This window comes from Thamnophis elegans, chromosome 1, assembly GCF_009769535.1.
Source record: "Thamnophis elegans isolate rThaEle1 chromosome 1, rThaEle1.pri, whole genome shotgun sequence".
Lineage (NCBI taxonomy): Eukaryota > Metazoa > Chordata > Lepidosauria > Squamata > Colubridae > Thamnophis > Thamnophis elegans.
This window is the reverse complement of record NC_045541.1, coordinates 185033753-185060822: the sequence shown is the minus strand read 5'-3', so window position 1 is coordinate 185060822 and position 27070 is coordinate 185033753. Positions and strand designations below refer to the sequence as shown.

At 40.9% G+C, this 27070-nt stretch overlaps 1 protein-coding gene, 1 non-coding gene and 1 pseudogene across 2 annotated transcripts; 2 read left to right on the top strand and 1 right to left on the bottom strand.

Annotated features, from left to right (window-relative positions):
* Positions 1 to 388: 388 nt before the first annotated feature.
* On the top strand, positions 389 to 459 carry TRNAG-GCC. Its single transcript has one exon. It is a non-coding gene; the product is annotated as a tRNA-Gly (tRNA).
* LOC116523783 lies at positions 459 to 525 on the top strand (annotated as a pseudogene).
* Positions 526 to 9854: 9329 nt separating this feature from the next.
* Positions 9855 to 21225, bottom strand: LOC116507130 (vomeronasal type-2 receptor 26-like). Its single transcript, XM_032215080.1, has 7 exons — positions 20914 to 21225; positions 19772 to 20482; positions 17577 to 17654; positions 16926 to 17055; positions 14470 to 15370; positions 10748 to 10993; positions 9855 to 10023 (listed from the first exon to the last, which is right to left on the bottom strand). The coding sequence occupies exons 1-7, from the start codon at positions 21223 to 21225 to the stop codon at positions 9855 to 9857; spliced, it is 2547 nt and encodes an 848-aa protein (XP_032070971.1).
* Positions 21226 to 27070: the final 5845 nt, after the last annotated feature.

The window sequence follows — 27070 nt, the reverse complement described above, 5'->3', positions numbered from 1 at the left end:
AAGGAGCAAAGACAAACCCGTGTGATTACCAGGCGAATAGAACAAGAGTTAAAAAAGCAACAAGCTTTACAACAAACACACGCTACCGTCCAAGAATTCATAGGTTTTAGCTCAGAAGCAGTGGGTGGAGCCAGGCTGAAAGCCAAAGTACAGGATTTCCAGCTGGATCTTTAAAAGCTTCAGGGAGCTAAAGATGACAACTAAGTTCTTAACCTGGAACGTTAACGGTTTAAACTCCCCACAGAAAAGGAAGAAAATAAATAATTATTTGAAACAATTTAAGAATGACATAATTTGCCTGCAAGAGACTCATTTTAGATCAACTGACCAGAAATATTTGATTAATACAAGACTTGGACAACACTTTGTAGCTTCAGCTCCTGAGAAGGCATTGGTGGTTCAGTGGTAGAATTCTCACCTGCCACGCGGGAGGCCCGGGTTTGATTCCCGGCCAATGCTCCGAGAAGATTAGCATGGCCCCTGCATAAGGATGACATGCAAATTCATGAAGCATTCCATATTTTTTATTCTAAGGAATGCTCTACTGCGGGTTTGGAAAAAATATCAATACAAACTAAATGAGAAGATACCCATGTGCGCAATTCCTAGACACGCAATAGAAAACATAAATATAGTACAAACACAGGATGTAATTACATACAGAGAGCTTTTCACCTTAGAAAGAGGTGTATTACAATTAAAACCCTTGAATGTACTAAAAGAGGAAAAGGCAATTCAAACATGGTTTCAGTATGGGCAGTTACAGGTCAGATGGAAAAAAGATCAAAAAATCAGTTTTACACAAAATGAGGATAATTTACTAAAACAAATTAGGGATCATAGTCCAATGCATATAAAGAGACTATATAATGCATTAATAGAAATGGATTCGGAAACAGAATTAGTTAAAGACTATATGATAAAGTGGGCACAAAATTTTGAAGAACCAATAATGCTGGATACATGGGAAAAGATTTGGGTAAGAAATGTAAAATTTACACAAGCCCAAAATTTGAGAGAAAACTTTTATAAAATGTTTTAGAGATGGCATTTAGATCCTAAAAAACTTGCCTCTATGTATCCAAATTTACAACCTAATGCTGGAGATGTGATTGTGCTGATGCTACATACTATCATATATGGTGGACTTGTAAAAAGGTTAAAGGTTAGGTTAGGTTTATTGGTTTTGTATGCCGCCCACTCCCGAAGGACTCCGGGCGGCTCACAATAAACAGGGGGAGAATAAATAAGACAATACAAACAATATTAAAAATCCACAACAGTCACAATTGAAACGGGGCTGGATACTTCAACAGCCCCCAGCCTGCTGGAACAGCCAGGACTTAGTACCTTTACGGAAGGCCGGGAGGGTAGTAAGGGTCTGGATCTCCATGGGGAGCTCATTCCAGAGGGCCGGAGCAGCAACAGAGAAGGCCCTCCCCCGGGGGGTCGACAGCTGACATTGGCTGGCAGATGGAACCTGGAGAAGGCCAAGCCTGTGCGATCGAATTGGTCTTTGGGAGGTAATTGGCAGGAGGCGGTCTCTCAGGTACCCAGGTCCGATGCCATGTAGGGCTTTATAAGTAACGACTAGCACCTTGAAGTGAGTCCGGAGACCAATGGGCAGCCAGTGCAGTTCACGGAGGATAGGTGTACCTAGGTGCACCCACAATCGCTCGTGCGGCTGCATTCTGGACTAGCTGGAGTCTTCGAACAGTTTTCAAGGGCAGCCCCATGTAAAGCGCATTACAGTAATCCAGTCTTGAGGTGACGAGGGCGTGAGTGACTATCTGAAGTGCCTCCCGGTCCAGATAGGGTTGCAATTGGTGCACCAGGCGAACCTGGGCAGACACCCCCCTGGTAACAGCCGACAACTGGTGATCTAAAGTCAGCTGTGGATCCAGGAGGACTCCCAAATTGCAAACCCTCTCTGAGGAGTGTATAATTTCACCACCCAGACTGAGAGATGGAATACTTTGCCAATCTTTGGGAGGGAACATCAATAGCCATTTGGTCTTGTCGGGATTGAATGCAAGCTTGTTCGTTCCCATCCAGACCCTGACAGCCTCCAGTCACTGGCCCATCACTTCTACTGCTTCACTGAATTGGCATGGGGCAGACAGATACAATTGTGTATCGTCCACGTATTGGTGGTATTTAATCCCATGCCACTGTATGATCTCACCCAGCAGCTTCATGTAGATGTTAAATAGGAGGGGGGACATGACCGAGCCCTGCGGCACCCCATAATTGAGGGGCCTAGGGGTCGACCTCTGTCCTCTGACCAACACTGACTGTGACCTGTCTGAGAGGTAGAAGGAGAACCACCGAAGAATGGTGCCTCCCACTCCCACCTTTTGTAACCTTCGCAGAAGGATACCATGGTTGATGGTATCAAAGGCCGCTGAGAGTTCAAGGAGCACTAGGATAGAGGACAGATCCCTATCCCTGGCTCGCCAGAGATCATTGATCAGCGTGACCAAAGCAGTTTCCGTGCTGTAGCCAGGCCTGAAACCGGACTGAAAGGGATCCAGATAATCGGTTTCATCCAGGGACCATCGGAGTTGGGAGGCCACCACTTTCTCAACAACCTTCCCAACAAAGGGGAGGTTGGAGACTGGATGATAGTTACTCAAAATGGCTGGGTCCAGAGGTGGTTTCTTCAGGAGGGGTCTCACCACCGCATCCTTTAAGAGCAGCGGGAAGGATCCCTCCTGGAGAGAGGTGTTAATTATCATCTGGATCCAGCCACGTGTTACCTCCCTACTGGTCGAAACCAGCCAGGAAGGGCACGGGTCCAGTATACAAGTGGAGGCACTCACCGCTCCCATGGCCCTGTCCACTTCCTCAGGCGTGACAAGTTGAAACTCATTCCATAAACTCCACTCAAGACCTTCCCCCGGTACCTCGGCTTAAAGCATTTTGGATAAAAATATGGTGGATTAAGCAAAATCTTTAAAAAAGAATAAAGTTTACCCCTTAGTTATTTTTGTTAGGTATAATTACTGATTGTACTGTTATAGAGACTAACCTGATTTTGCATTTAATAACCGCAGCAAGACTGTTGGTGGCGCAATACTAGAAGAAGGAAGATTTGCCTACTATTCAAGAATGGACATTAAAAGTAACAAACCTAGCAGAGATGGCTAAAATATCAGCATATCTCAAGGACCATTCAAATGAGAGCTATAAACTGGAGTGGAGAAGATGGATTGACTATACTCAAAATAAATATGGGACTAAGAAATTCCAGATAGTTTATGACTGAAGAAACAAGGAATGATATAATCTGTTTAGAGCTAGCCTAGCAAAGAGGAGTTAAAGCTCAAATGAAAGATGATACTAACTTTTTAAAAAGTTTATCTTAGAATATCTTTGTTAAAGATTTATACCCTGTATTGGTTCTGGGAAGCTGGGGGGGGGGAAGGTTGGGGTGGGGGTGGGGGTTGGGTGGGGAAGGTAGGGGGAGGGAGGTAAATATTTGTAAAAGTTTTTTTTTCAAAATTTTCAATTAAAAAAAAAAAGAAATGTGGACTGTGGCCAGGGCAATTTAGATCAAAAGAAAGCTTCTATTGAAAAGTACAACTGCATGTCAACGTATGTAAGAGAACAAATGACAGTAAAAATATATAGCATAATATAGGAAAATAATATCTGGTCATAAGTAACTAAGTTTAAATAAATAAAGAAATGTACATACAAATGGATAACGAATAAGGAGATGATGAATGAAAGATAGAAATGTATAGTAGGGAAAACACTAACTGCAAAGAGACCGATTCAAAACTGCTGTATGTATTGTATTCACAAAATACAATATTTGGGAATTTGGCTGACGGAGAGATGTTCCTCTATCAAGGTAGATAACTATATGAAATTACTACAACAGGTATCCAAAGATATGACTAATTGGAGTAGCAAACAATTGTCTCTGATGGGCAGGATCGCGACAGTCAAGACATATGTATTACCAAAATTTTTGTTTTTGTTTCAAACGGCACCAACTAAATTGGATAAATTTTTTTTTAAATCCTTGGAGACAATAGTGACACAGTTTATATGGCAAGGCAAGAAAGCACGAATTAAAGCCCAAACTTTACAAAAACGCAGAGAACTGGGAGGCTTCGGAGTACCCAACTGGGAAGCATACTATAACGCAGCAATCATGACATGGGTGAAAGATTGGGTGATGTTGAATAGAAGGCGCCTATTGGCTATAGAGGGACATGACCTCCCCCAGGGATGGCATGCCTCCCTCTGGCAAGAAAGAGACACCCCCCATAGGTACTTCATGGGACATTATATTCGGAAGATTTTGATGGGGGTCTGGGAAAAAATGAGGAAAAAATATTATCTTAGGGTTCCGTGTTGGTTGGCACCATTAGAGGCCTTAACGCATCCGAGTTTATTTAATTGGACAAGAAACATAACGTATAAAGATATTATGACAGAAGAGGGCAACATAAAAACAAAGATGGAATTAGAGCAACAGGGCAGGAATTTGGAATGGTGGGAATATTTACAGGTTAGAAACAGGTTTAAAAGTGATAAGGCACGTTTCGGGATCTACCCAAACCCTCAGGGGCTAGATAAGATCTTGTTTGGTGGAGACAAAAAAATGTTATCGAAGATCTACCAATTTTTGACCTGCCAAGATACCAATGAAGAGATGGACAAAAGCCTTCTAACAGTATGGGAGAGAAACCTAGGTTATGAAATTGAAATGGGCAAATGGTGGGATCTATGGAGTAAGACCATTAAACTTACAACATCCACTGCATTCAAAGAAAACATATACAAGATGGTGTATAGGTGGCACTTCCCCCCAACGAGGTTAGCTAAGATGTTTCCTGGGTTATCTCCATTGTGTTGGAAATGTGGAAGAAAGGATGGCACATTCTACCATATTTGGTGGTCCTGTACTGAGGCCACGAAATATTGGAAAAGGATTAAAAAATGGTTAAAAGAGGTTACCGGGGCAAACATTGAATGGAGACCTGAGAACCTGTTACTAAGCATCAAACCAGATAACATAAGCAGTTCAATATGGCATTTGAGCCTGCATATAATTGTGGCCGCAAGAATAACCTATGCACAATTTTGGAAATCCACCACTATACCGCCGGAAGATGCATTAATTAAAAAGATCTACGAATGCGCAGAAATGGACAGAATGACGGGTTGGCTGAGGGACAAAGGAGAAACAGAACATTATCTTAGCTGGAACCTATGGTATATGTGGGCGACTAGGAGAACAGCAGGGACTTAAAATGGGGAAAGTTAACATAGGTACTGTAATAGATCCCTGAATCTTGCAATGAGAAGATGTGGCTTAGAGATCTAATAATGAGGAAAGAAAGAAAAACTGGGCTGTGAATGACTGTCACCGTGGGGGGGGGGGGTTGTATGTCTAAAATGGCATTTGTATCTGTATGTTTTATGTATGATTTGTCTTGCTTATGTCGTCGTATTTATGTCGTTGTATTGTTTTTTTTCTGTTTTTTAAAGGTAATAATGTTTAATAAAAATTATATTAAAAAAAAACTGCTGTATGATATACGATGGAACTTATTGTTCCTATGTTGTTTTTAAGTTATGTGTTTGTTTTTGTTGATGTGTTTATGTGTTTAAAATATAAAAAAATTATCACTAAAAATATGACACAATAACAAAAATAGATTGATTTAATGAATGTCTTCCTTGATTCTGGAATATTTAAATTTGATGTCTGCTCTACCTGTCTGATTAGAAAATGTCCCTTCTGGACAAGTGTCACACTGGTAGCAGCAAACCTGCTCTCCCTCTGGAACTCTTCTCCTCTCTCCTGCATGGCACCTCTTGATGCCACACCTGGCAAAGTGCACCTTCAAAAAGACACAAGAGAAATACTTGAAATTATTTAAGCAATCAACCTGCTGCATTCATTCTTTTCCCCATTCCTGGTTGCCTTCCTTTTTCCTATTTCTATGTTCAGATTCTCTTCTAAAGAGATACATTGCCAATGTCTATCAGAAATATGGAACAGCTTCTGAGGGATTCAGACCCCTTGCATTCCAGAGAGATCAATAGTTGCTGGAGATTGGAACTGGGGTTTCATCCTGCAGAGGAAGGCTTGTGACCGAACCACAACATTTCTAAAAGAAAGAACCAGGAGGATACAACTGAGTGAAAATGGTCCATGGAAATCACTGTTGTTTGCTGTAAATTGCATGCTTTGTTTCAAGCAGACCTTGTTATCAAGCCGAACCCTTTGTGGAATGATACAAATCAGGCCTCAAATATGTTACATGCAAAGCAGATTTCTCATCAAAGGACTACCATAATTTCTGGTTCAATTGATTATGTCCCAAGTTAGAAAATATTCAGCATCTCAAGAAGACAATGAATTTTCCCTGAATTTAAAACAGTTCCATGCAGTTCACCTTTGTGTCCCAGATGATTCCATCAGAGTGAATGGTGAAATCCTGGCCTGGGGGAGCCTCAGGATTTACTTGCCCAACTTTCATAGTGACAAAAGATTGATTGGGGAGGAGAACACAGTTGAGAAGATCATAACCACCAGATCCCAGTCCATCTTCTGAAAAAGAGACTTCATCTCCAGCACTGTTGTTGAACTGCACATTGCTCAAATAGGCAGGAATCTGAAAGAAAGGAGACTTTCAGAAATTGGAGTATTAGGGCTAGAGCTACAAATGACACATCATGGCTTCTATCATTACATAAAAGGCATCTTGAGATGATGGATTTATATTTGAAAAGGTAGTTCTACCTCTTGGTGGCAATCTGAGGATTCAGGCGTATTTAACTCTGAAACTAAAAGATTTCTCTTTATCATTGGGGATGGTTTCGAACTCCAATTTCATCAAAACACAAGAATGTTAGTTCTATAATCTAAATTTAATTTTAGGATTTTCCTCTTGTGATACTTGGCTATATGCACTTTCAAATAGTTCCTTTGGCCCAAGGTCTTGCTAACTGATAAATGAATGTTTGAAATGAATAAATGATTTCTATCAGAATCATAGAAAATTCCACTGGTTTTCTCTAGCTCATTGTCAAAGACAGCAGAATGCAGGAACCAAGTTTGATCTACTGGGTGATGTGGAAGGAAGCATCTGACCTCATTGGTCACATCACTATTCAGAGAGGTCCAACATTTTAGCCTTTGATGCAGGAAATTCTGATGATTTTCAGACCAGGAACTCATTAGGACCACCTTGAATCTTGCTCTGTGCTGTGGTTGTCATAGAAACAGAATCACAGTATCGGAAGGGACATTGGAGGTCTTCTTGTCCAACCCTCTGCTCAAGCAACAGACCCTCTACAGTTTTAAGTAAGTGGCTATCCTGTCTCTTCTAAAATGACTCCTGGAAGCCATGACTTCTAAAGGTAAATCATTCCTTCAGAAATTTCTCCTTAGTTCTAGGTTGCTTCTCTCCTTGGTTAGTTTCCATACATTATTAATCAGAATTTGTTTTCACACAGCAAGCTGAGTAGCAGAACAAATTGCAAACTAAAGAAAAGTGCAGGATCTCAAATGAATTGGCATGGGAGTACGTAGACATTTAACCAGGAACTGAAGAAATTCATAGGGGGAGCTTCCGATCTAAGCATCTGGACTGAGTCAAATTACCTGCCATGGCTGGACATTTGAGATCTTCTTTCCAAGCCTCATCATAGTTGGTCCACCTCTGGATCCATGCATTGCATGGAAAGCATGTGCCAGAGCATAAACGGCATTGTGGATATTGTAACTTTCTCCTGTCATTCTCCTTTCAACAGTGTAATTAGGCAGATTCTGCACAATCTCCTTTCCTGTACATTCTTTTTCTCCCTTTGGAGGGGCCTTTCCTGATCTATAGATCGTGCATCCAAAAACTCTTTCCCACCATGAAGGGAGAAAGTCATTTCCTTGGGGGTCCAAGGGGTCTAAAGACAGGAGGAAGTGGCTGAATTCTGAGACATCCCTGGAGTGCTCCTTAAAATGCAAGGCCCCATGAAAAGGCTCTCTATATGGCAATGCGTCTTCAGCTTCTTTAATGCCAAGTTTCCAATGGGAAGTGAAGATATAAACTTTCCTTACTGGTACTTTTATGCATTCTTCAAAATACTGTACCACCCCTCCTACAATGCTAACAAGAGAGAACTCTCCAAACAGAATAAACAACTCTGTTTTAGACCAGGCAAGGAAATTGTGAAGCATCTTTCTCAATGTAGTTCCAGTATTTTCAAATTTCAGCATTAGAGTGAAGGACAGGCAAATCTCCTTTTCCTGGAGCATTGGTGTCAGAGTTGAGATGAAATGTTCTCCCCTCTCATCTTCAGGGGCATAAAGCCCAACCCAGTTCCACTGGAAATACAGGAGCATCTGAGCTAATCCCACATACTGAGATGATTCCTTGGGATTAATCTGGAAGAAGGAAGAATAAACTTTTCTCTCTCGCTGAGAGAACTCAAAGCCAACCCCGAGCTGGAGAAAAAGAGATTCTTTTTTCAAAGACCAAGTAAAAGTTTTATGCTGACTTTAGTAGTGACCATTGTGTGGTTGATGGCTCACAGTTAGACTGACTCTCTTTGATTGACAAACTTAATCTTCTTCCCTTCTTAAACATTTTTTGCATTTTTTTATTTTTAAACATAAGAAACAATATAAAAAAAATTCTCATCCATACATACTGTAGAAAGTGTATCAGTTGGTTACAGAAGGTTTTCATGCATCTCTTTCACAGTCATCAAACATAATTCATATTAAGTCAACTATTTTAACTCAATTATTTATACATGTTACTGTTAAGCCTCCATTTATGTTTGACTATAATTATTTAAATGTCCTTCATCATAAACTATACCAAAATTTAATACATAACCACATACTGGCATTTCATTTAATATTTCTAAAATCCTCCAATAACACTGAATCCTTATGTCCTATTCTAGCTAAACATCCATAATATTTAAAAGCAGCCTTTTCTAATCCTCCTTTCCAGATCGCTGTTGCCACTTTTCATCTAGTTTCCTTATATTATACTCATGTATATGTATATAAGTTGTCATCTTTATCCCTCCTTTATTTAACTATATCCTGTATCATAACATTTTACTCCTAATCAATATTCATATCCAATTATTACTTATCATAACACTGCACGTTGTATACATTATTGTCATTATTAATTATTTATTTAGTTATATCTATTATTACTAAGTTTCACTAAGTTTAACTAGTTTTAAGTTATATTCTTCCATCTATCAGCCTGCATTTTTCCAATAACAAAACCATCTTATATCTTCTGCCGTAGTATTTTAACTCAGATATTTATACATGTTACCCTTATACTTCCATTTTTATTTAACTATAATTGTTTAAACATCCTTCATCATAAAATATACCAAGATTTAATGCATAACCACATACTGGCATTTCATTTGATATTTCTAAAATCTTCCAATAGCACTGAATCCTTATGTCCTATTCTAGCTAAACATCCATAATATTTGATAACAACATTTTTATTGATTGTGGTATATCAGAAGATAATAGAAGAAACCAACAACCTGATATAGAGAATAAATGGTACTAAAATGACGGCTACCCTTTAATAAAGAATTATCTAACTGTTACAAGCTCATTATATCCATCAACAAAAAACTACCTTTAGTTTCATCTTTGGCTTCTTTGTGTGTTTTTGATCTCTGTCTATTCCACACTGTATCGGATAAAGCTCTCTTACCTGTGGGACCTTAAAAATGCTGAAGATGGAGGCCATCTGCCTTGAGGACTTGGCACTGAGACCACCAATGGCAGAGAGCAGAGTGTCCTGCAGGTCACATTTGTAACCTGGAACGACTTGGCCTCATGAGGAGAGCAAAGAGAGGATGTCGAAGGAAATATCCATCTCCCACTGGAAATGGCCATAGATGTTGATGCCAAGGGTGATGTTGGGGAGCAGAAGAAAATCCTTATTGACCTCAGAGACAGCAAACATCAATGCAAGGAACTGCTGGTAGTAAAAATTGATGTGTCTGTAGTGAGAAAAACATTGGAGAACATTACAGGAAACCTTGTGCATGGCTGCAGAATTTTCTTCACTGAATTTGGCAGAAACTCCCAAATTTCATTTGTTTGGGGATTTTTCAAAAGATTTACTTTGGCTAAACTTGGATGACTTTGTGAGAAAGGAGAGAAGCCTTTCCATAGATATCATGGACTGTTTTCTTCTCTCTGTCATCCCTGCTATATTTACTTTGCTGCAATGGCTGCAATCCTTTCCAACTGCTCCCCCTTCACTGTAATTATTTAGGGTCTCTCTTGGAGCAGCTTCTTCAGGTGGGGTAAGGATTTCTGAGCACAGGACTACAGTGGGGGTCACCTCATAGATTTATTGAAGGCCATTAGAACTGAGCAATGCTGATTCCAAAACCGAGAGGGATTTGTGTAACTCCTGAACGCATGAAAAGTACTGTATATTGTGAATTGCTTTTATTTGTTTTTTCTACTACAGATTAATATAATTTGACTTCATCACTAGGCTGGTACTGTTTCCCTCTTCATTTTTGTTGGTTATCGTCTTCCTGATTGAGAATCCCAGCCTATTTTAAGAGTTTGCTAATTTATTGAGAAAAATACAAAAAGTGCACAACACCAGGACATTTGAATACACAGAGAAGAAGTATTTATAAAAGGGGTTCCTGAATTTAAAGCAAAGAGAACAATTATCTGCATGTTTCCCCTCCAGTTGAAACTTACGTACTATTGAGATAAGAATTCAATATACTAAAGTCTGTGACAGTAGAGTTTACAATGGTTCCCAAGGGCAAATTCCCACCAATAATGAAATCACCAGGCTTATAGCTGCTTTTCTGTAAACTCATATAACCCCTGTACACACATATGCTTTGCAGCCTCTTCACGGCAGTTGGAAGTAGGAGCCAGAAGAGCAGCAACATCAACCACAGCATGACTGCTGCCCGGTCATTCTTGACTTCTTCCCTCCTAGAACAGAAATGAAGGTTTGTGTAGAAACTGATTTGAACATTCCTGAAATCTCACTGGAACCTTAACAGATGAGACACCACCTTTCTCACCTGGATGGCACCAGGAGAAATTTAGATCAACAATACTTCTTACCTGTGCTTGGGCCATGACCATAGAGGAAACAAAAGCACTTGAGTCTCTTCCAACCCAGGAGTGAGGTCTTGGCAAGACAGGCTAAGGTGACATGTTCTGCCCCTCAGCTGATGAACTCAGAGATATTTTTTAGAGCAAGTTTTATCCTGGAAGATCTTTGTGTCTAGAAATCCACAGGGGATACGTGGAGAATGACTGTTCCTCTGATAATTGCAGGGAAAAGCCATTGTCCCATCCTCTTAGCAACAGCTTCTCTTCATACAGCAGAATAGAAAACATGTTTGTGTCTCTTCTTGTAATGCACAGAGCAGATGGAGTCATGGGGAAGTTGTGTAATTGACCTACATGAAAGTGAACCTTGCACAGAAGATGTTTTTTGGCTTTTGCCCTCGTTTGCTCAGATAATAGGAGGGCTTCTTGGGAATAGTGGCACAAGGCAGAAATGGAATTTGAGGAAGAATCTCAGGATATAATTGCATTTTTAGCAAGACTTTTAAATTTCTGTTGCTGTAGCTAAGGGTAGGAATTGTAATCTGGGGTCTCTTTTGGTCTTTCGGGGTGCTGCTCCCCAAATTGTCAGATCTGAAACTCTTTTCTTGAAGATTCATTCACAGGACCAGTTGGGATCGTTGCCACTGCACCAACTGTTGTGTACTCGAGTTACGACCGGCCAGTGTCACTCAATCTGGATGAGGGTTTTCATTGGCTCAAACGCTGAGGCATTCTGGTGGGAGAATGGCAACGTTCTAATTGGTTAATGGTTTGACAGCTACCATATAAATACAATATCTGTAATCAGGGGTGAGACCAGGGTGGGTGCAAGGCTCTGATACACTGGAGGAGCCTCACTGACACTCTCGGGTCACAAGGGGAGAGATGGCATCATAGTCCACTTGGGGTCTTGGGCAGCAGGCACCTGACCGTTGAGTTCCCAGGGGGTCAGGACTCTGCCACTGAGCCCCAATTCTTGCCTGCTTGATTCCTTCTCCAGGCTCTGTTGCTGTGCTCACTCTCCTTGCCCAGGCTACACTTCCAGGGCTGAGGGTCAGTGGGGCTCCTGCTGGAAGGGGATTCTGCTGCTGGTGCCACTGCTTGAAGGCATGGCAGGGGACAATGTGGGGTGGCCTGGCTGCAGGCCCACACGTTATGTCAGTGTAAGACACATTGCTCAGCTCTGGGACTGAAGTTGAATGTGGCAGAGTTGGAAAGGGAGTCCTAATTACAACTTGGGGATAGGAGCTCACCACCTTTCCCATCAACAGAGGCCATTGCATATGGAACAGCAGTCAGGAGGCTCATCCCACATCTCCAGTAGAACTGGAGGAGGAGATATGGACAGCATGGGCTGAGCCCCATGGCAGTAGCACCAGCAGCAGGTGGAAGTAGATGCATGGAGGGAGGAATTGGATTTGGCCTGCCCTGTCCCAGGTGGGATGGCCATGGGGAAGCAAAAACAAATGGTGGGACAGAATGGGCGGGTGAGCAGGTTCCCACCCAGTGCATTCAGCAGGCCTGATCACATTCCTATCCTGCCTTGGAGGGCCATACCAGCAGTCCTTTTGCTTGGACCTACCGGTGCAGCACAGGCATGGTTACTGCCAGACACTATGGGCCCCTGTGCACTCGCCATCTCCTGTACTTGAACCAGGGTGGGATAGGCCTTGTGTTTGACATATCTGAACTCCAGCTTCTTTTAAGACCTACTCCAAAGCAGTACAAGCTGCAAAATATCAACATTTCTCCATTCTTATTACACTTCTTATAGCACTGAGTGACACCCTATGGGCTTTTTAAAGATTGTCCAGAAGCTTCTGGGTAAGGGCCACATGTAGGTTTTACTTCAGGCTTCACAGAGGAATTATCTGTGCATCTGGTTGATAAAATTGGGTCTTTGTGCATCCAGTTGATAAAATTGCTTGGATCTGTTCCCAGTTGGAGGCCAAGCAGTGGGAAGATTCTATGGAGATGGATGACGAAAGGACTTGACCAGTTACTTATGAACAATTTGGTCCTGTCAATCCCAAGGAAGTCAATAGAGTCCTTGGGATGTAAATGTGACCACCTGTGAAGTAGATCTATACCCATCTTGGCTAGTCAACACTACCTTGGAATAGGAGATTGGAGCAGTGGGAAGGACCTTCTGGGAATGGTTTTGTTCTGGGAACCATTGAAACATGTACAGCCAATTGTCCCACATGGCAAAGCTTCCACGGCTATTTGTACTACAGTGAATCTCTTGGGGTGAGGCAATGGGGGAGGGTGTCTGGGGAGGGGTGTCTGAAGAGAATCAGTTGGGGGGAAGATAGGGTGGGGCTATCAGGGAGGAACTGATTGGGAGATGCAGCCATGGTGGGTTAGCTGAAAAGGGAAGGCTGGGGTGAGGTGGCAACTGAAGTCAATTGCACCATTCTCATCAATGTGATGGGTTGCAAAGTTACTATTTCATTATTGTTGCTAAAGAAAGACTATCAGTAATGTATATGTAGCTATTACAACTGCTTAATACTTCAGGCTTCAAATGCAGGACCAAAAAGAAATAATCAAGTCTCACAGCAGTATTGCTTGTTAAGAGGTTGCCAAGGATAACTTTTCTCCAGAGAATAGTGGGAGGAACCCTTGAAGACCAAAGGATGCAGCCATATTCATTCATTTGAGAAAGGAGGATAAAATGGTCTATGCATAAGGAATTGATGATGTAAGCATAGATATTCACAATTAGCAAACTATCAATTATGTTGCAACTCTTCAATTGTTAGTATTTTCAACAGAGAAATATTCTCTTAATAAAAAAGTATGTCACTTACATTGCCATAGGCATTTTATTAAAGTTCATTGAAAACCAAAGAATTCAAGTTTTCTATTCTATGGGCCAATTCACACACATTCTTCCGATGTTTCTGTTACTCACACAAGAGGCCATTTTATGGGAAGGGAGATGTTATTAAAAATAACTGAATACAGATATAGAACAGGTAGAGATGCCTCAGATATCTAAGGAAATAACCATACATGCTTAAAAGCACTCATACCAACTCTTTGAAACACTATTTTTTAAAAAATAATTAAATTAAACACAATAGAATGAGAAAATGTCCTCCGTGAAATAATGAATACATCTTTAATAACTAGTTTTCCATCCACATCAGGCACTGGACAACATGACAATACTTTGAAAACATGATAAAGTGGGTGTTTGCCATTGACCACATGTAAACTGGAACTAGGAATGTTTAATGGAGAAATTCCTCTTCAATGCCATCCCTTTTTTTTTAAGAAATCATAAATATTTTAAACATCTCTCAAAGACAAATATAAATGAAGCTGATTCTTCCATGAGTTACAAATTCTTGCTTCTTACTAAATTTTCTCTCCTATTCAGATCGGGTCTCAGAAGAAAAATGTAGCATTTGGGGAAAAAGATACACGCCAAGAGAGCAGCTCCAGAGGTCAAAATGGAGAAGATCTCCACAGCTACCATGGACTTCCCTTTGGTACTCAGGTAAGTGGGGAGGAAGGAGATCCAAACACTGCAAAAGACCAGCATGCTAAAAGTAATGAACTTGGCCTCATTAAAGCTGTCGGGCAATTTCCTAGCTAGAAATGCCACTGTGAAACTAATGAGGGCCAACATTCCTAGGTAAGAGAGGACACCATAAAACATGAAACCTGAGCCTTGCTTACATTCCAAGATAATTTCTCCAAACAAGGACTGGAAGTCCAAGTTAGGAAAAGGGGGAAAGGTTCCCAGCCATGTGGCACAAATAAGTGCTTGGACCAGAGGGCAGGCTATGACAATGGAGTTGGTCAGTGGTTTTCCTAAGAGTTTCCTTGCCTTGTTTCCTGGCTTGGTAGCCATGAAGGCCAGAACCACCATGACAGTCTTTGCCAACACAGAGGAAATTACGAGGGCAAAGAGAGTGGCAAAGGCAGATTGTTGGAAGAGACACGTGATCTTCCCAGGTTGACCAATGAAGAGGAAGGAGCAGAGGAAGCAGAGGAGGAGGGAGACTAGGAGGATGTAGGTGAGATCTCGGTTGTTGGCTTTGACGATTGGTGTGTCATGATGTTTATAGAAAATCACCAGGACTGCAGAAGTGATCACTGAGAGAAAAAGAGCAAGAAAAACTAAAATGTATCCCAGGGTTTCTTGATAGGAGAGGAAGTGGATCTTCTTGGCAATGCATTGGTCCTTGTCCTTGTTGGGATATTGGTCTTCTAGGCAGGGTTCACAGTGAGCTGCATCTGAAATCAAGAATCTTTGTAGATTTTAAACCTGAATTGTTTTTATTAGGTATAATATCAGAAAAACATGATCAAAATATGTATTTAATATTACATGTCTTAACAGCAGTGAAAATTATTTTCACACAATACTGGAAAAATTAAGATGTACCACAAGGTGAAGAAAAAGTCAAGAAGATACTAGATTGTGCAGAAATGGATATATTAACATTGAAAATTAAAAAGAAAGAGGATGTACATTATTATCAAACATGGAAATTATTTTACCAATGGTTGGAAAAAAAGGATGGAGATAAAGAATATAATCTGCATTGTTAAGCAAATTAAATACCCAGACAACAGGATGTTTCTTAAGCACTAAGAAATGAATTTAATAGAAAATCAATAAAATAAAAAAAATCTTTGTCTAAGGATTTCTTGAGACACTATTATTCTGCTGTTGACCTACCCACAAAGGAAGTGATGAAAGAACCCACTGTGCAATTTTTGGAGCATGAAAAAGCAAATCATCCTTCATTGATGATGATCCTGGGGATAAATTAGCCAGAGACAAGGATTTGTTCAGTTCCAGCTATCCATTCACTGTGCACTTCTATGAGTAATATGGCTTTCAGTCTGAGATTGCTGTCGGTTTTTCCCCCTACTTTGTACTGGAACCCACAGAAGACTGACAGATCTGATATCCAGGAATGCTGTTGTTTTGTTTCTGTGTACATTATCCCTGCCTTAGCTTCTTTGCTTTGTACCTCAAATGTGTTCATTCAGATTTCCTTGATCATTCCTACTCTATTAAAGAGACATAAATAGATGGATTCTCTAGCAGGTCTATTTCCTCAGAGGTTGATAGAACTGCCAGGAGAATCACACTCTAAATGATACAAATTAAAGCTTAACCACACCACTTCCCTAGAACAAGATTGGAAGTTAGTTTTCCATGCTGGATGTTTGTTTATGAATAGAAATGCAAGTTGGGGATTCACAAATTGTGCCCTACATATATCCTGCAAGCAATTGCTGAGGATTAGGAAAGGTGTCCTCTTTGACCAGGACAGTTTACTGAAAGGTTCTGCTGAAAAAGATGAGTGCATCTCATTCTCATCACAAATGACAACAATAACAAATAAAAATGAACCTGGAAGATTTACATTTGTTGTCTGCTTTATATCAAGATTGAACTTTTTAAAAAAAAAATATGTTTGAATCTTATCATTATTCAACTTGCCAAAAAACTGGGAGGGAAGGGTGAGAAAAAATGCAGATGCTTCAGAGACGGACAGTGAGAGCCAAGAACCTACCCATGCCATTGCTGAAGTTGTCCAACAAAGAAGTGAACTGTTCTCAAAACAAAAGTATGATTTATAATTGGTCAATGTGAACAGCCAGTGGTGGGTAGAATGACAAGCTATTGTTTAACCATGTAAGCCTTGTGTGGGAAAAACCAGAGCTGGTTTTGATTCTTCAGTACTGAAATGGTGTATCCAATAAAGTTTTGTTTTTGGATTACAAAGTTCCTGAGAGTGGCTACTTTTGTTGGGTTGCCTAGTTGACACTCTACCTGTCTGATTAGAAATGGTCCCTTCTGGACAAGCATCACACTGGTAGCAGCAAACCTGCTTGCCCTCTTGAACTCTTCTCCTTTCTCCTGCATGGCATCTCTTCATGCCACACCTGGCAAAGGGCACCTTCTGAAAGAGAAATACTTGAAAAGATCTAAGCAATGAACCTGCTACGTTCATTCTTTTCCCATTCCTATTTCCCTTTCTTATTTATATCAGATTTTTTTTCTAAATAAATATTTTGCCACTCTCAATCAGCAATCAAAAACGGTCCTGAGGGATTCAGGCCCGACACACTCATGAATGTGGAAGACTAGAACTGGGATCTCAGCCTTCAGAGGAAGGCTTATGACTGAACTACAGCATTTCTAAAAGAAAGAACCATGAATTGAGCATCAATGGTCCAAGGAACTCACCGTTGCTTGCTGTAATTGCATTCTGCATTTCAAGCAGATGATACTCCCAAGCCTTACCCTCTATGGAATGACACACATCAGACCTCAAATGTGTTACATGCAAAGCAGATTTTTAACCAAAAGATTGCCATGATTTCTGACTCAATTGGTTATTTTTCAAGTTAGGAAGATGTTCTGCATCTCCAGAAGAGAATGAATATTTTTGTTAACTTACAACATTTCCTCATACCTCACCTTTGTGGCCCAGACGATTCCATCAGAGTTAATGGAGAAATCCTGGCCTGGAGGAGCCTCAGGAATTACTTGTCCAACCTTCATGGGGACAAAAGATCGATTGGGGAAGAAAACCCAGTTGAGAAGATCATAACGAGCAGATCCCAGTCCATCTTCTGAGAAGGAAATTTCATCTCCAGCACTGTTGTTGAACTGCACATTCCTCAAATAGGCAAGAATCTGAAAGGAAAGACACCTTTAGAAATAAGTATTTGGTTAGAGCTATAAATGAGATTTTGTGTCATCTATCATCACATAATGGCCATCTTGAGAAGATGAGTTTATGTATGAAAAGCTATAGGAGTTCCCTTGGTGACGATCAGAACAATCAGGAGCAACATTAAATGTTTAATTCTGAAACTGCAAAAAAAATTCCTATTTTCACATGGTACATGACTCTAGTTCAATTAAAATATAAGACATTCAAACATTTTACACATACACCAAAATTAATTATAGGATTTTCCTCCCTGAATACTTGGCTACCTGCATTTTTAAATAGTTACTTTGGTCCAAGTTTTTGTTAATTGTCAAATGAATTTTAGAAGTGAATAAATAATTTCTATCAAAATTTCTATCATCCTATCAATAAATAATTTACCGTATATACTCAAGTATAAGCCGAGTTTTTCAGCCCACTTTTTTGTGCTGAAAAAAGCCGCCTCGGCTTATACTCGAGTCAGTGAAAAATTTGCCCGAAATGGAGGAGAAAAAGGGGCGGGGCCATGCCACTGGGTGACGCTCGTGAATGGCCCGGCGCCCCTGTGAGTTTCCCCTCCCTCTGTGTTAGTTTGCCGCGCAGCGCGCACCGCACCATTCCCCCTCCTCACGTTCTAATGTAATGCAGGGCTGTCTTACGATTCCCCTTCCTCCCCCTCCTGCCGCTCTGCAACGATGTCCCACCTCCTCCTTGTTATGGCAAGCAGCCACATAGCGATGTCCCAGAGCTAGTTTACTGTTTTTCTTTGAAATAAATATTCAAAAACATTATTGGTATCTATTTTTATTTTTGAAATTTACCAGTAGCTGCTGCATTTCCCACCCTAGGCTTATACTCGAGTCAATAACTTTTCCAGTTTTTTGTGGTAAAATTAGGTGCCTCGGCTTATATTCGGGCCGGCCTATACTCGAGTATATACGGTATATCATTGAAAATTCTCTAGTTCATAGTCAAAGACAGCAGAACACAGGACCAGATCTGACCATGTGGGACATGTGAAAGGAAGCACCTGATCTGGTTAGTCAATTCACTATTCAGAGAGGTCCAACATTTTAACCTTTGATGCAAAATTTGCTTGATGGATTTCAGATCAGGAGCCCATTAGGACCACTTTGAATCCTGCTGTGTGCTGTGGTTGACAAAGAAACAAAGAATAACCAAGTTGGAAGGAACCTTGGAGGTCTTCTAGTCTAACCCCATCCTTAAGCAGGAAACCCTATACAATTTCAGATAAGTGGCTGTCCTGTCTCTTCCTAAACACCTCCATCAATGGAGCACTCAGAACTTCTAAAGGAAAGCCGCTCCCCTGGGTGTTTTCAATGTTATGAAATTTCTCCTTAGTTCTAGGTTGCTTCTATCCTTGGTTAGTTTCCATCCATTATTAAACAAAATCCGTTTTCACACATTAAGCTGAGTAGTGCACCAAATGGAAATCTAAACAAAAATGGCAAGTTCACAGAAGATACTAATCCACAGAAACATAACGCAAGATTAAAACATATTGAGTGTATTTTTACAAGCTGGGTTCAGGGCACATTCTGAGAAAAAACTTTGTTCCATATTTATGCCCACTAAGATTTCAACTGACCTGCTGAAATCTGTTGCACAAACATACCCAGATTGCTATCTTGCTTTGGGCTGATGCTTCCTCTTGGAATGGTCCTCTCCTCTCCTCAAATGTGGACAAATGTTGATGACTATTCAGGATTTTATAAAGGACTTTCCTCTATGGAACTTATGGACTCCTGATTTGGTTTACTTCTCTTTCCCCACTCTACCCTCTTTCAATGAAATATTGTTCTTAGCTGTTTTAAACAATTGCTGTTTTAAGATGACTTGAAATGGAAGCATGCGGACATTGAGTAACTGAAGAAATTAATATGAGGAGCTTCCTCTCTAAACATCTCTGGACTGAGTAACAACCAACAGCAATTACCTGCCATGACTGGACATTTGAGATCATCTTTCCAAGCCTCATCATGGTCAGTTGAGCTCGGAATATTGCATGTAAAGCATGTGCCAGAGCATAAATAGCATTGTAGATATTGTAACTTTCTCCTGTCAATCTTATTTCAAAAGTGTAATTGGGTAGATTCTGAACAGTCTCCTTTCCTGTACATTGTTTTTCCCCCTGTGGAGGGGTCTTTCCTGATTTATGGATCTTGCAGCCAAAGACCAATTCCCACCATGGAGGGAGAAAGACATCTCCTTGGGGGTTCAAGGGGTCTAAAGACAGGAGGAAGTGGATGAATTCTGAGACATCCCCGGAGTGGTCCCTGAAATGCAAGACTCCTTGGAAAAACTTTATGTAGTTCAATCCTTCCTGAGATTCCTCTACACTAACTTTCCAATGGGAAGTTAAGATCCAAACTTTCCTAAATGATGCCTTTTTTATTTTTTCATAATTCGTTACTGCTGCAACTACACAGGTAGAAACACTGAAGTCTCCAAACAGAATGAACACTTCTGTTTTAAACCAGGTCATGAAATTGAGAAGAAACTTTCTCATTGTCATTTGAATATCATCCAATTTCACCATTTCAGTGAAGGCCAGGCAGATGTCCTTCTCCTTGAGTATTGGCATCAAAGTTGAAATAAAATTTTCTCCTCTGTCATCATCAGAGGTCACAAGCCCAACCCAGTTCCACTGGAAATACAGGAGCAGTTGGATTAATCCCACATACTGAGGAGATTCTTTGGGATTAATCTGGAAGAAGGAAGGATAAACTCTTCTGTCTCTCTGAGAGAACTCAAAGCCAACACCGAGCTGGAGAAAAAGAGATAATTTTTTCAAAGACAAAGTAAAGTTAGATAATTGACATCAGGGGTCACCATTATTTGGTTTATTGCCCTGCCACCAGTTACACATTTTGATTGGTTGTGGTACATCAGAAGAGAAGAAATCATCAACTTGACACAGAGAATAAATGGCAGTAAAACAATGGCTACCCTCTAATAAAGAATATACTAAGAGTCACATGCTCATTTTCTAACACCTCCCACAAAAAACTACTTTTGCTTCTGAGTGTGCTACTGGTACTTGTCTAGTCCATACTGTATGCAATGGAGCTCTCTAACCTGTGGGACTTTAAAGATGCTGAAGATGGAGGCCATCAGCCTTGAAGATTTTGCATTGAGACCACCAATGACAGAGAGCAGAGTATCTCGATGATCACATTTGTAATCTGGAACCACTTGGCCTCGTGAGGAGAGCATGGAGAGACTGTTTAAGGAAAGAGATATCTCCCTCTGGAAATGGCCATAGATGTGGAAGCCAAGGGTGATGTTGGGGAGCAGAAGAAAATCCTTATTGACCTCAGAGACAGCAAACATCAATGCAAGGAACTGCTGGTAGTTACTGGGTATGAGCCTGTTGGGAGAAATATCCATCTGGTTAAGTTCCAAGCTGGGAGAAAGACAAAGCTGGGAGAAAGACACTGGAAACATGGACGTTGATTGGAATGATGGATTATTGATGAATCAGAACCACCACGATTTGTGATTCTGGGGCAGCTGACCAAATGGAGTTGAGAGTGGGTGGGTTTTATACCTTTTCTGGGCTTTTTATTTGAGCTTCCTGTTCCTCTGCAAGAACATGCTCTCTAATATTCCATTGGCTGTGGTCAGATTCCTATAGGGGTCATGTAGGGCTTATGTAGGAGTCATAGCTGCCTCTATAGGCAAAAGAGGAAATGCAAATCTTAAGTGCTTCTCTGAGTTAATTTGGTTGAAGTTTGGACTGCCCTGGAGGTGGTGCAATGGAGGGGCTTTGGACTTCTCTGGGCTGCCTCTAATCCTACCATTCTGCCTCTGTTTCAAAATACCCTGTCTTGAATGGATGAGCAAATCTGCATTTCTAAAAGATGGCTTCCCCAGTTTCTCCTTGGGGACAGGGAGACGGGCTGGTTTCTGAATCTTTTTAATGGGCCCAAAAGATCTGCTTCCTGCCTCTAAAAACATGTTTGTCCATTTCTCATTTAGAGAAATATAATATTCTGCCTTTTCTGAATATCCCTCAAAATATTTCATTCTTCTGGGGGGGGGCGGGGGGCTTTCCATAAGCCTTTAGTGAGAACAGTCTGGGGAACATTACAGGAAAGCTTGTGTGCTGGTAGAACTTGCTTCACTGTTGGTTGGGGCAGTGACACCCAAATTTTATTGGTTTTTTTTTTTAAAGGATCTTTCTTTTCTGAAGTTGAATGACTGTCTGAAAGGAAACAAGCATTTCCATCCATATAATGGCTCTCTTTTTTTAACCTTCTATTATCTCTCCCAAGTTCACTTTCCTTCAATGGCTGTAATCCTTCCCAACTGTTCCTCTTTCACCATAATAATTTAGGGTCTCTCTTGGTGCAGCTTCTCCAGATGTGGTAAACATTGCTGAGTTCAGGACTACAGTGAGGGTCACCTGATAGATTTACTGAAGGCCATTATTCATCATCAATGCTGATTCCAACATTGAGAAGGATTTTTATAACTGCTGAACACTAGAAGAGGGTTGAGCTTTTATTTTAATTTTCCACCCAAAGTTACTGCCCAAATTAATATTATAATTTGATGTGTTCACTATTCCAACACACCCTCTTCATGTTTGATTTTTTATCATTTCCTTAGGGAAGAGATTGATAAGTGCAGCCGATTTGAAGAGCTTTGAGAACTTTATTGAGAGAAGCACAAAATGTTATATACACTATAGGATAGTGGACTAGGACAGTGCAAAAAATGATAAGTAGTATTTGTGAAAAGGGTCCAGAATTTAAAGGAAAATACCATTTAGATGTATGTTTGTCCTCCAGCTGAAACTTACGCATTATCTAAAAGAGGATTCACTGTATTAAAGTGTGGGATAGTAAAATCAAAACTGGCTCCCAAAGGCAGATTCCCACCAATAATGAGATCACCAGGCCTATAGTAACTTTCCTCTAACTGGATATAATCCCTGTGCACACAAATGGTTTGTAGCCTCTTTGTTGTAGTTGGAACCAGGAGCCAGAAAAGCATCAGCATCAGAAGAAGCATGACTCCTGCCTGGTTAGTCTTATCACCTTCCCTCCTAGAACAGAAATGAAGGTTTTTTTTTGCAGAAACTGATTTGAAGGTTTCTGCAATCTCACTGGAAATTTAACAGATCAGACACTTGGATGGCACCAAGACAAATTTATACGAACAATATCAACAATGTTTCCTTTTACCTGTGTTTGGGTCCTGATCATAGAGGAAACAAAGGCATCTGAGTCTCTTCAAACCCAGGAGTGAGCTCTTTGCAAGACAGGCCCCCGTCTGGAAAACTCAGACATATTTTTTGTAGCAGGTTTTATCTTGGAAGGTGCTGTATTTAGAAATCCACAGGGGATGCACTAAGAATTACTCTTCTTCTGATAATTGCGAGGAAGAGCAATTGTTCTATCCATTTAGTGATCACTTCTCATACACCAGAATGGAAAAAAAAAGTTTGTGTTTCTTGTAAAGTACAAAGGAGATGAAGTCATGGTGAAGTTATGAATTTGACCTCCATGGAAATGACCCCTTGCAAACAAGATGGAGTTTAATCTGTGCCATAGTTGGTCAACTAGTATAAGTGCTAATGGGGTTTGGTGGCACATGAGAATACGTTGTGGCCTTTAGCTGTGAGCAATCATGCCAATACTTGGACGGAATAACCAGCTTTTTATAGCCATGTGGCAGGGGATGAAATTAGAAACTGGGATAACAAAGAATGGGTTTATAGTGTTATGTGAGTCTCTCCTTCATCTGAAGGTGGTTCCATTCAGGGTTGATTGGAGGGAGAGGTTGAGCCAAATCCATTGACTTTCGGGGTGCATCTGGAAAGCCTTCTCAGTTTGAGGTCTAGTATCATTCATATGCTGACGATGTTCAGTTGTTCAATCACCAATTCACCAAGCAGTGCTATCAAGTCTTTCCCCCAGTGAATGAAGGTTGGATGGGAAGGAACGGTCTCCGTTGGAATCCTAGCAAAAACAAGCAGCTGTGCATGATTGGTCCACTCAGAAGTGGAATTTTTCATCTTTGGTTCAGCATGACATAGAACTGTAAGGATTAGGACTCTTATGCAGTCTGGGGTCTTCCTGGACTATTAGCTTCTCTTCAAGGAGCAGTATGGTACCTATCTCAAGAGAGGTCTTTGTAAATGTTCTGTCAGATGCAAAACCTTTGGACCACACATGAAATTCCAATTAGACTGATTAATTACTAGACATGCAAACAGTAACCTTCTTAACTAATGGTTAGTATCCTTATTTCATTGTAACAGCTAAGGCAAAACGCCCATCAATGTGAGTGACATTGAGTAGGTCACACCCACCCAGTCACATGACCACCAAGCCATACCTACCCAGCTGGTCATCAGGGCAGAGAATTGGTTCTTAAATTATTTGAATCCTACCATTGATCTAGCCCTGTCTTCAGTAGTGGAATCCAACTTGGAGCATCTACGAAAGCTTTAGTGTACCATTGCTCCAGGAAATTGGTTCCATTGTTGGGGCTGCAGAGACACTTAAGAAGGGTTTCCCAATCTGCAGTTAGATCTGACTCCTAGAACTAAAACAATTATTCCATGTCCTACTTTCTAGAGCAATGGATAACGAGTCTTGACCTTCTTTGTGGTAGCTTATCAGGTCTTTGAGGAAAGCTAACTCCCTATTTTCATCTTCTTTCATCGATGTTGAACATTCCCAACTTTAGGAATCTAAATTTTCAAACCAAAAAAATAATAATTTCAATGGAATCCAGAAGAAGGTATCAAGAATAAGTTGAACTCATTCTAAGAGTTCTGCCCCATTGTGCCCAATCTGCTGTGGTTGGACAGAACTCAAAGCAGAGATTGTTCTGATTTTCACGCATGAAATAAAATCTGGATGGGGACACCAAAATGTTAGCTTTTTTTCATAAGCAGAGAGAGCCATGTTTCCCAAAAAGCTCTGACAAAAAACTGCTGTTCAAATGTATTTTAATTTTACTTGTATCCTGCCTTTCTTATTTTTATTATAATGCCTTGTTGTAGCAGATGAGCTGATGGCAGAAAAAGATGTTTATAATTTCAATGAGGACATATTCTCATTTTGTGGAACAGCTTGCCTCCAGAAGTTGTGAATGCCCCAACACTGGAAGTCTTTAAGGAGATGTTGGATAGCCATTTGTCTGAAATGGTATAGGGTTTCCTGCCTAGGCAGGGGGTTGGACTAGAAGACCTCCAAGGTCCCTTCCAACTCTGCTATTGTATTGTATTGTATTGTATTGTATTGTATTGTATTGTTCCTTTTAATTGAAATTTTTAACATGTTAATTTTTAAAGTATTGGGTTCACTATCAGGGGTTTGGAGAATATATCCTGTCAGCTTGCTACTAACTGCCATAGAAAAGGGGGGAGGGATCAGGGGGGATTTTCCATTGCATGTTTGCAACTATGGCCTGGATTCTAGGCCATTCTTGTTGGCTCTGGTATGTGATAGTCCAGTGATGGCATATCTTTTCAGCATTGAGTGCCGAAACTAGTGTGTGTGTGTGTGTGTGTGTGTGTGTGTGTGTGTGTGCGTGCGCGCGCGCGTGTGTGCGCAGACACACACGCACACACTGGAGCACCAAGACCCAGAAGAGAGCAGCTGGCTAGTGCGCATGCACACATTGGCCAGCTGTTCTTCCAAAATCTGGGGTGTGCATGCATACCAGACAGCTGCTCTCTTCTGGGTTCCGGTACGCTGGCTGCTGTGCGAAGTCCTGTTATTTCAGAGCTTGTAGCATCAGTCAGCTAGAAAGCTGATTAATACTGAAGTCTAAATTGTATTCAGGCACATTTTCTTGTGCACATAATGCCCTAAAATGTCCTCCACATTATTGTCAGTGTAAGGAAATGAAAGGGGTCTATTAATGGAATGAGAAGTAGCAAAGACCTGCTGGCTGAACCCGGAAGAGCAGTTGGCACCAGTGGACATGGCCACAAGGAGGGCTCTGTGTGCCACCTCTGACACAAGTGCCATAGGTTTGTCATCACAGTGATAGTCTCTGGTTGCCTAGCTACAAGGGGGGAGGGTGTTGGCTGTACAGTTAATTATAAGTTGCTGTTTTCATTTGCTGCTTTCAGTTTTATTCCCAGTAAAAGTACTTTTCTCTAAATCTATGGAACCAAGGAAAATTCTGAGGCAGGCACATAAGAAACAAGCTGGCGAAAAACATGTGAAGCCAAAGGAGTTTAAAGTAGGCGATAGAGTCTACCTCTCCACAAAATACTTACAGTCCACCCAACCATCTAAGAAACTTGGTCCTAAATACATGGGCCCGTTCCCCATTGTTAAAGTAATTAATCCAGTCGCTGTACAATTGGGGTTGCCCAAGAACCTTCAATGTGTTCTGCAATGTGTCCACTCCCATGAGCTACGCTCTGAGCTCAAAAGGCAACAGGACCCAGGAGAGACTAACTTACACATTGACTATCGTACAGACTGTATCAAAGGCGGGACCTACGATTTACGTCCCAATAACCACTATCCCAATACCCAACACTAGCCACACACACCCCTTACTTCCTCCAGACCCACTACTCCAGACCTTAACTGCAAACTATTTAACGCAAGAAGCCTCACAAGCAAAATGCATGAATTCCTCCTCTTACTAAACACGGTTGCATTACATTTGTCTGTGAGATGTGGTTGAATGCATCCTTCCCAGATGCCATTACCACAACAAGAGTCTATCATGTTTATCGGTCAGATCATGAAATCCATAGAGAAAAAGTCCCTAAATCTAAAAAAGAATCAAATTACACAGGAGGTTGCTCTTCCAGAGACTATCATCTGCGAACTGTCCTGACCACATTTTGCTTCTTACTATGCTGCAGAGCCCCTGATTATGACCTCATTCATGCGAAGAAGCTAACTTCACTACTAACGTGGGCAGCCTCCTGCTCACACCCTTTTATTTTCCTTCTGTGACCCTGTGTTTCACCACAGTTTATTGAAATCTGAAACTGTGTCACCCCTTCACCCTGCACATGATGTACCTCCTCTACCCACTTTGATTGAAGGGGAGCAGAATTTTGAAGTTAAATATATTTTAGATTCCAGGAAACATAGAGGGAAAGTCGGTGGTATTTGCCAGTTCTCTGAATTACTCAAATTTTGTGCTACCAGTTTTCCAGAACCTGTCGGAACCTGCTGAATTTCACCAGTGCTATAAGAGGGATTGGGCTGTACAGTTTGTTTCATGTTGCTGTTTTCCCATG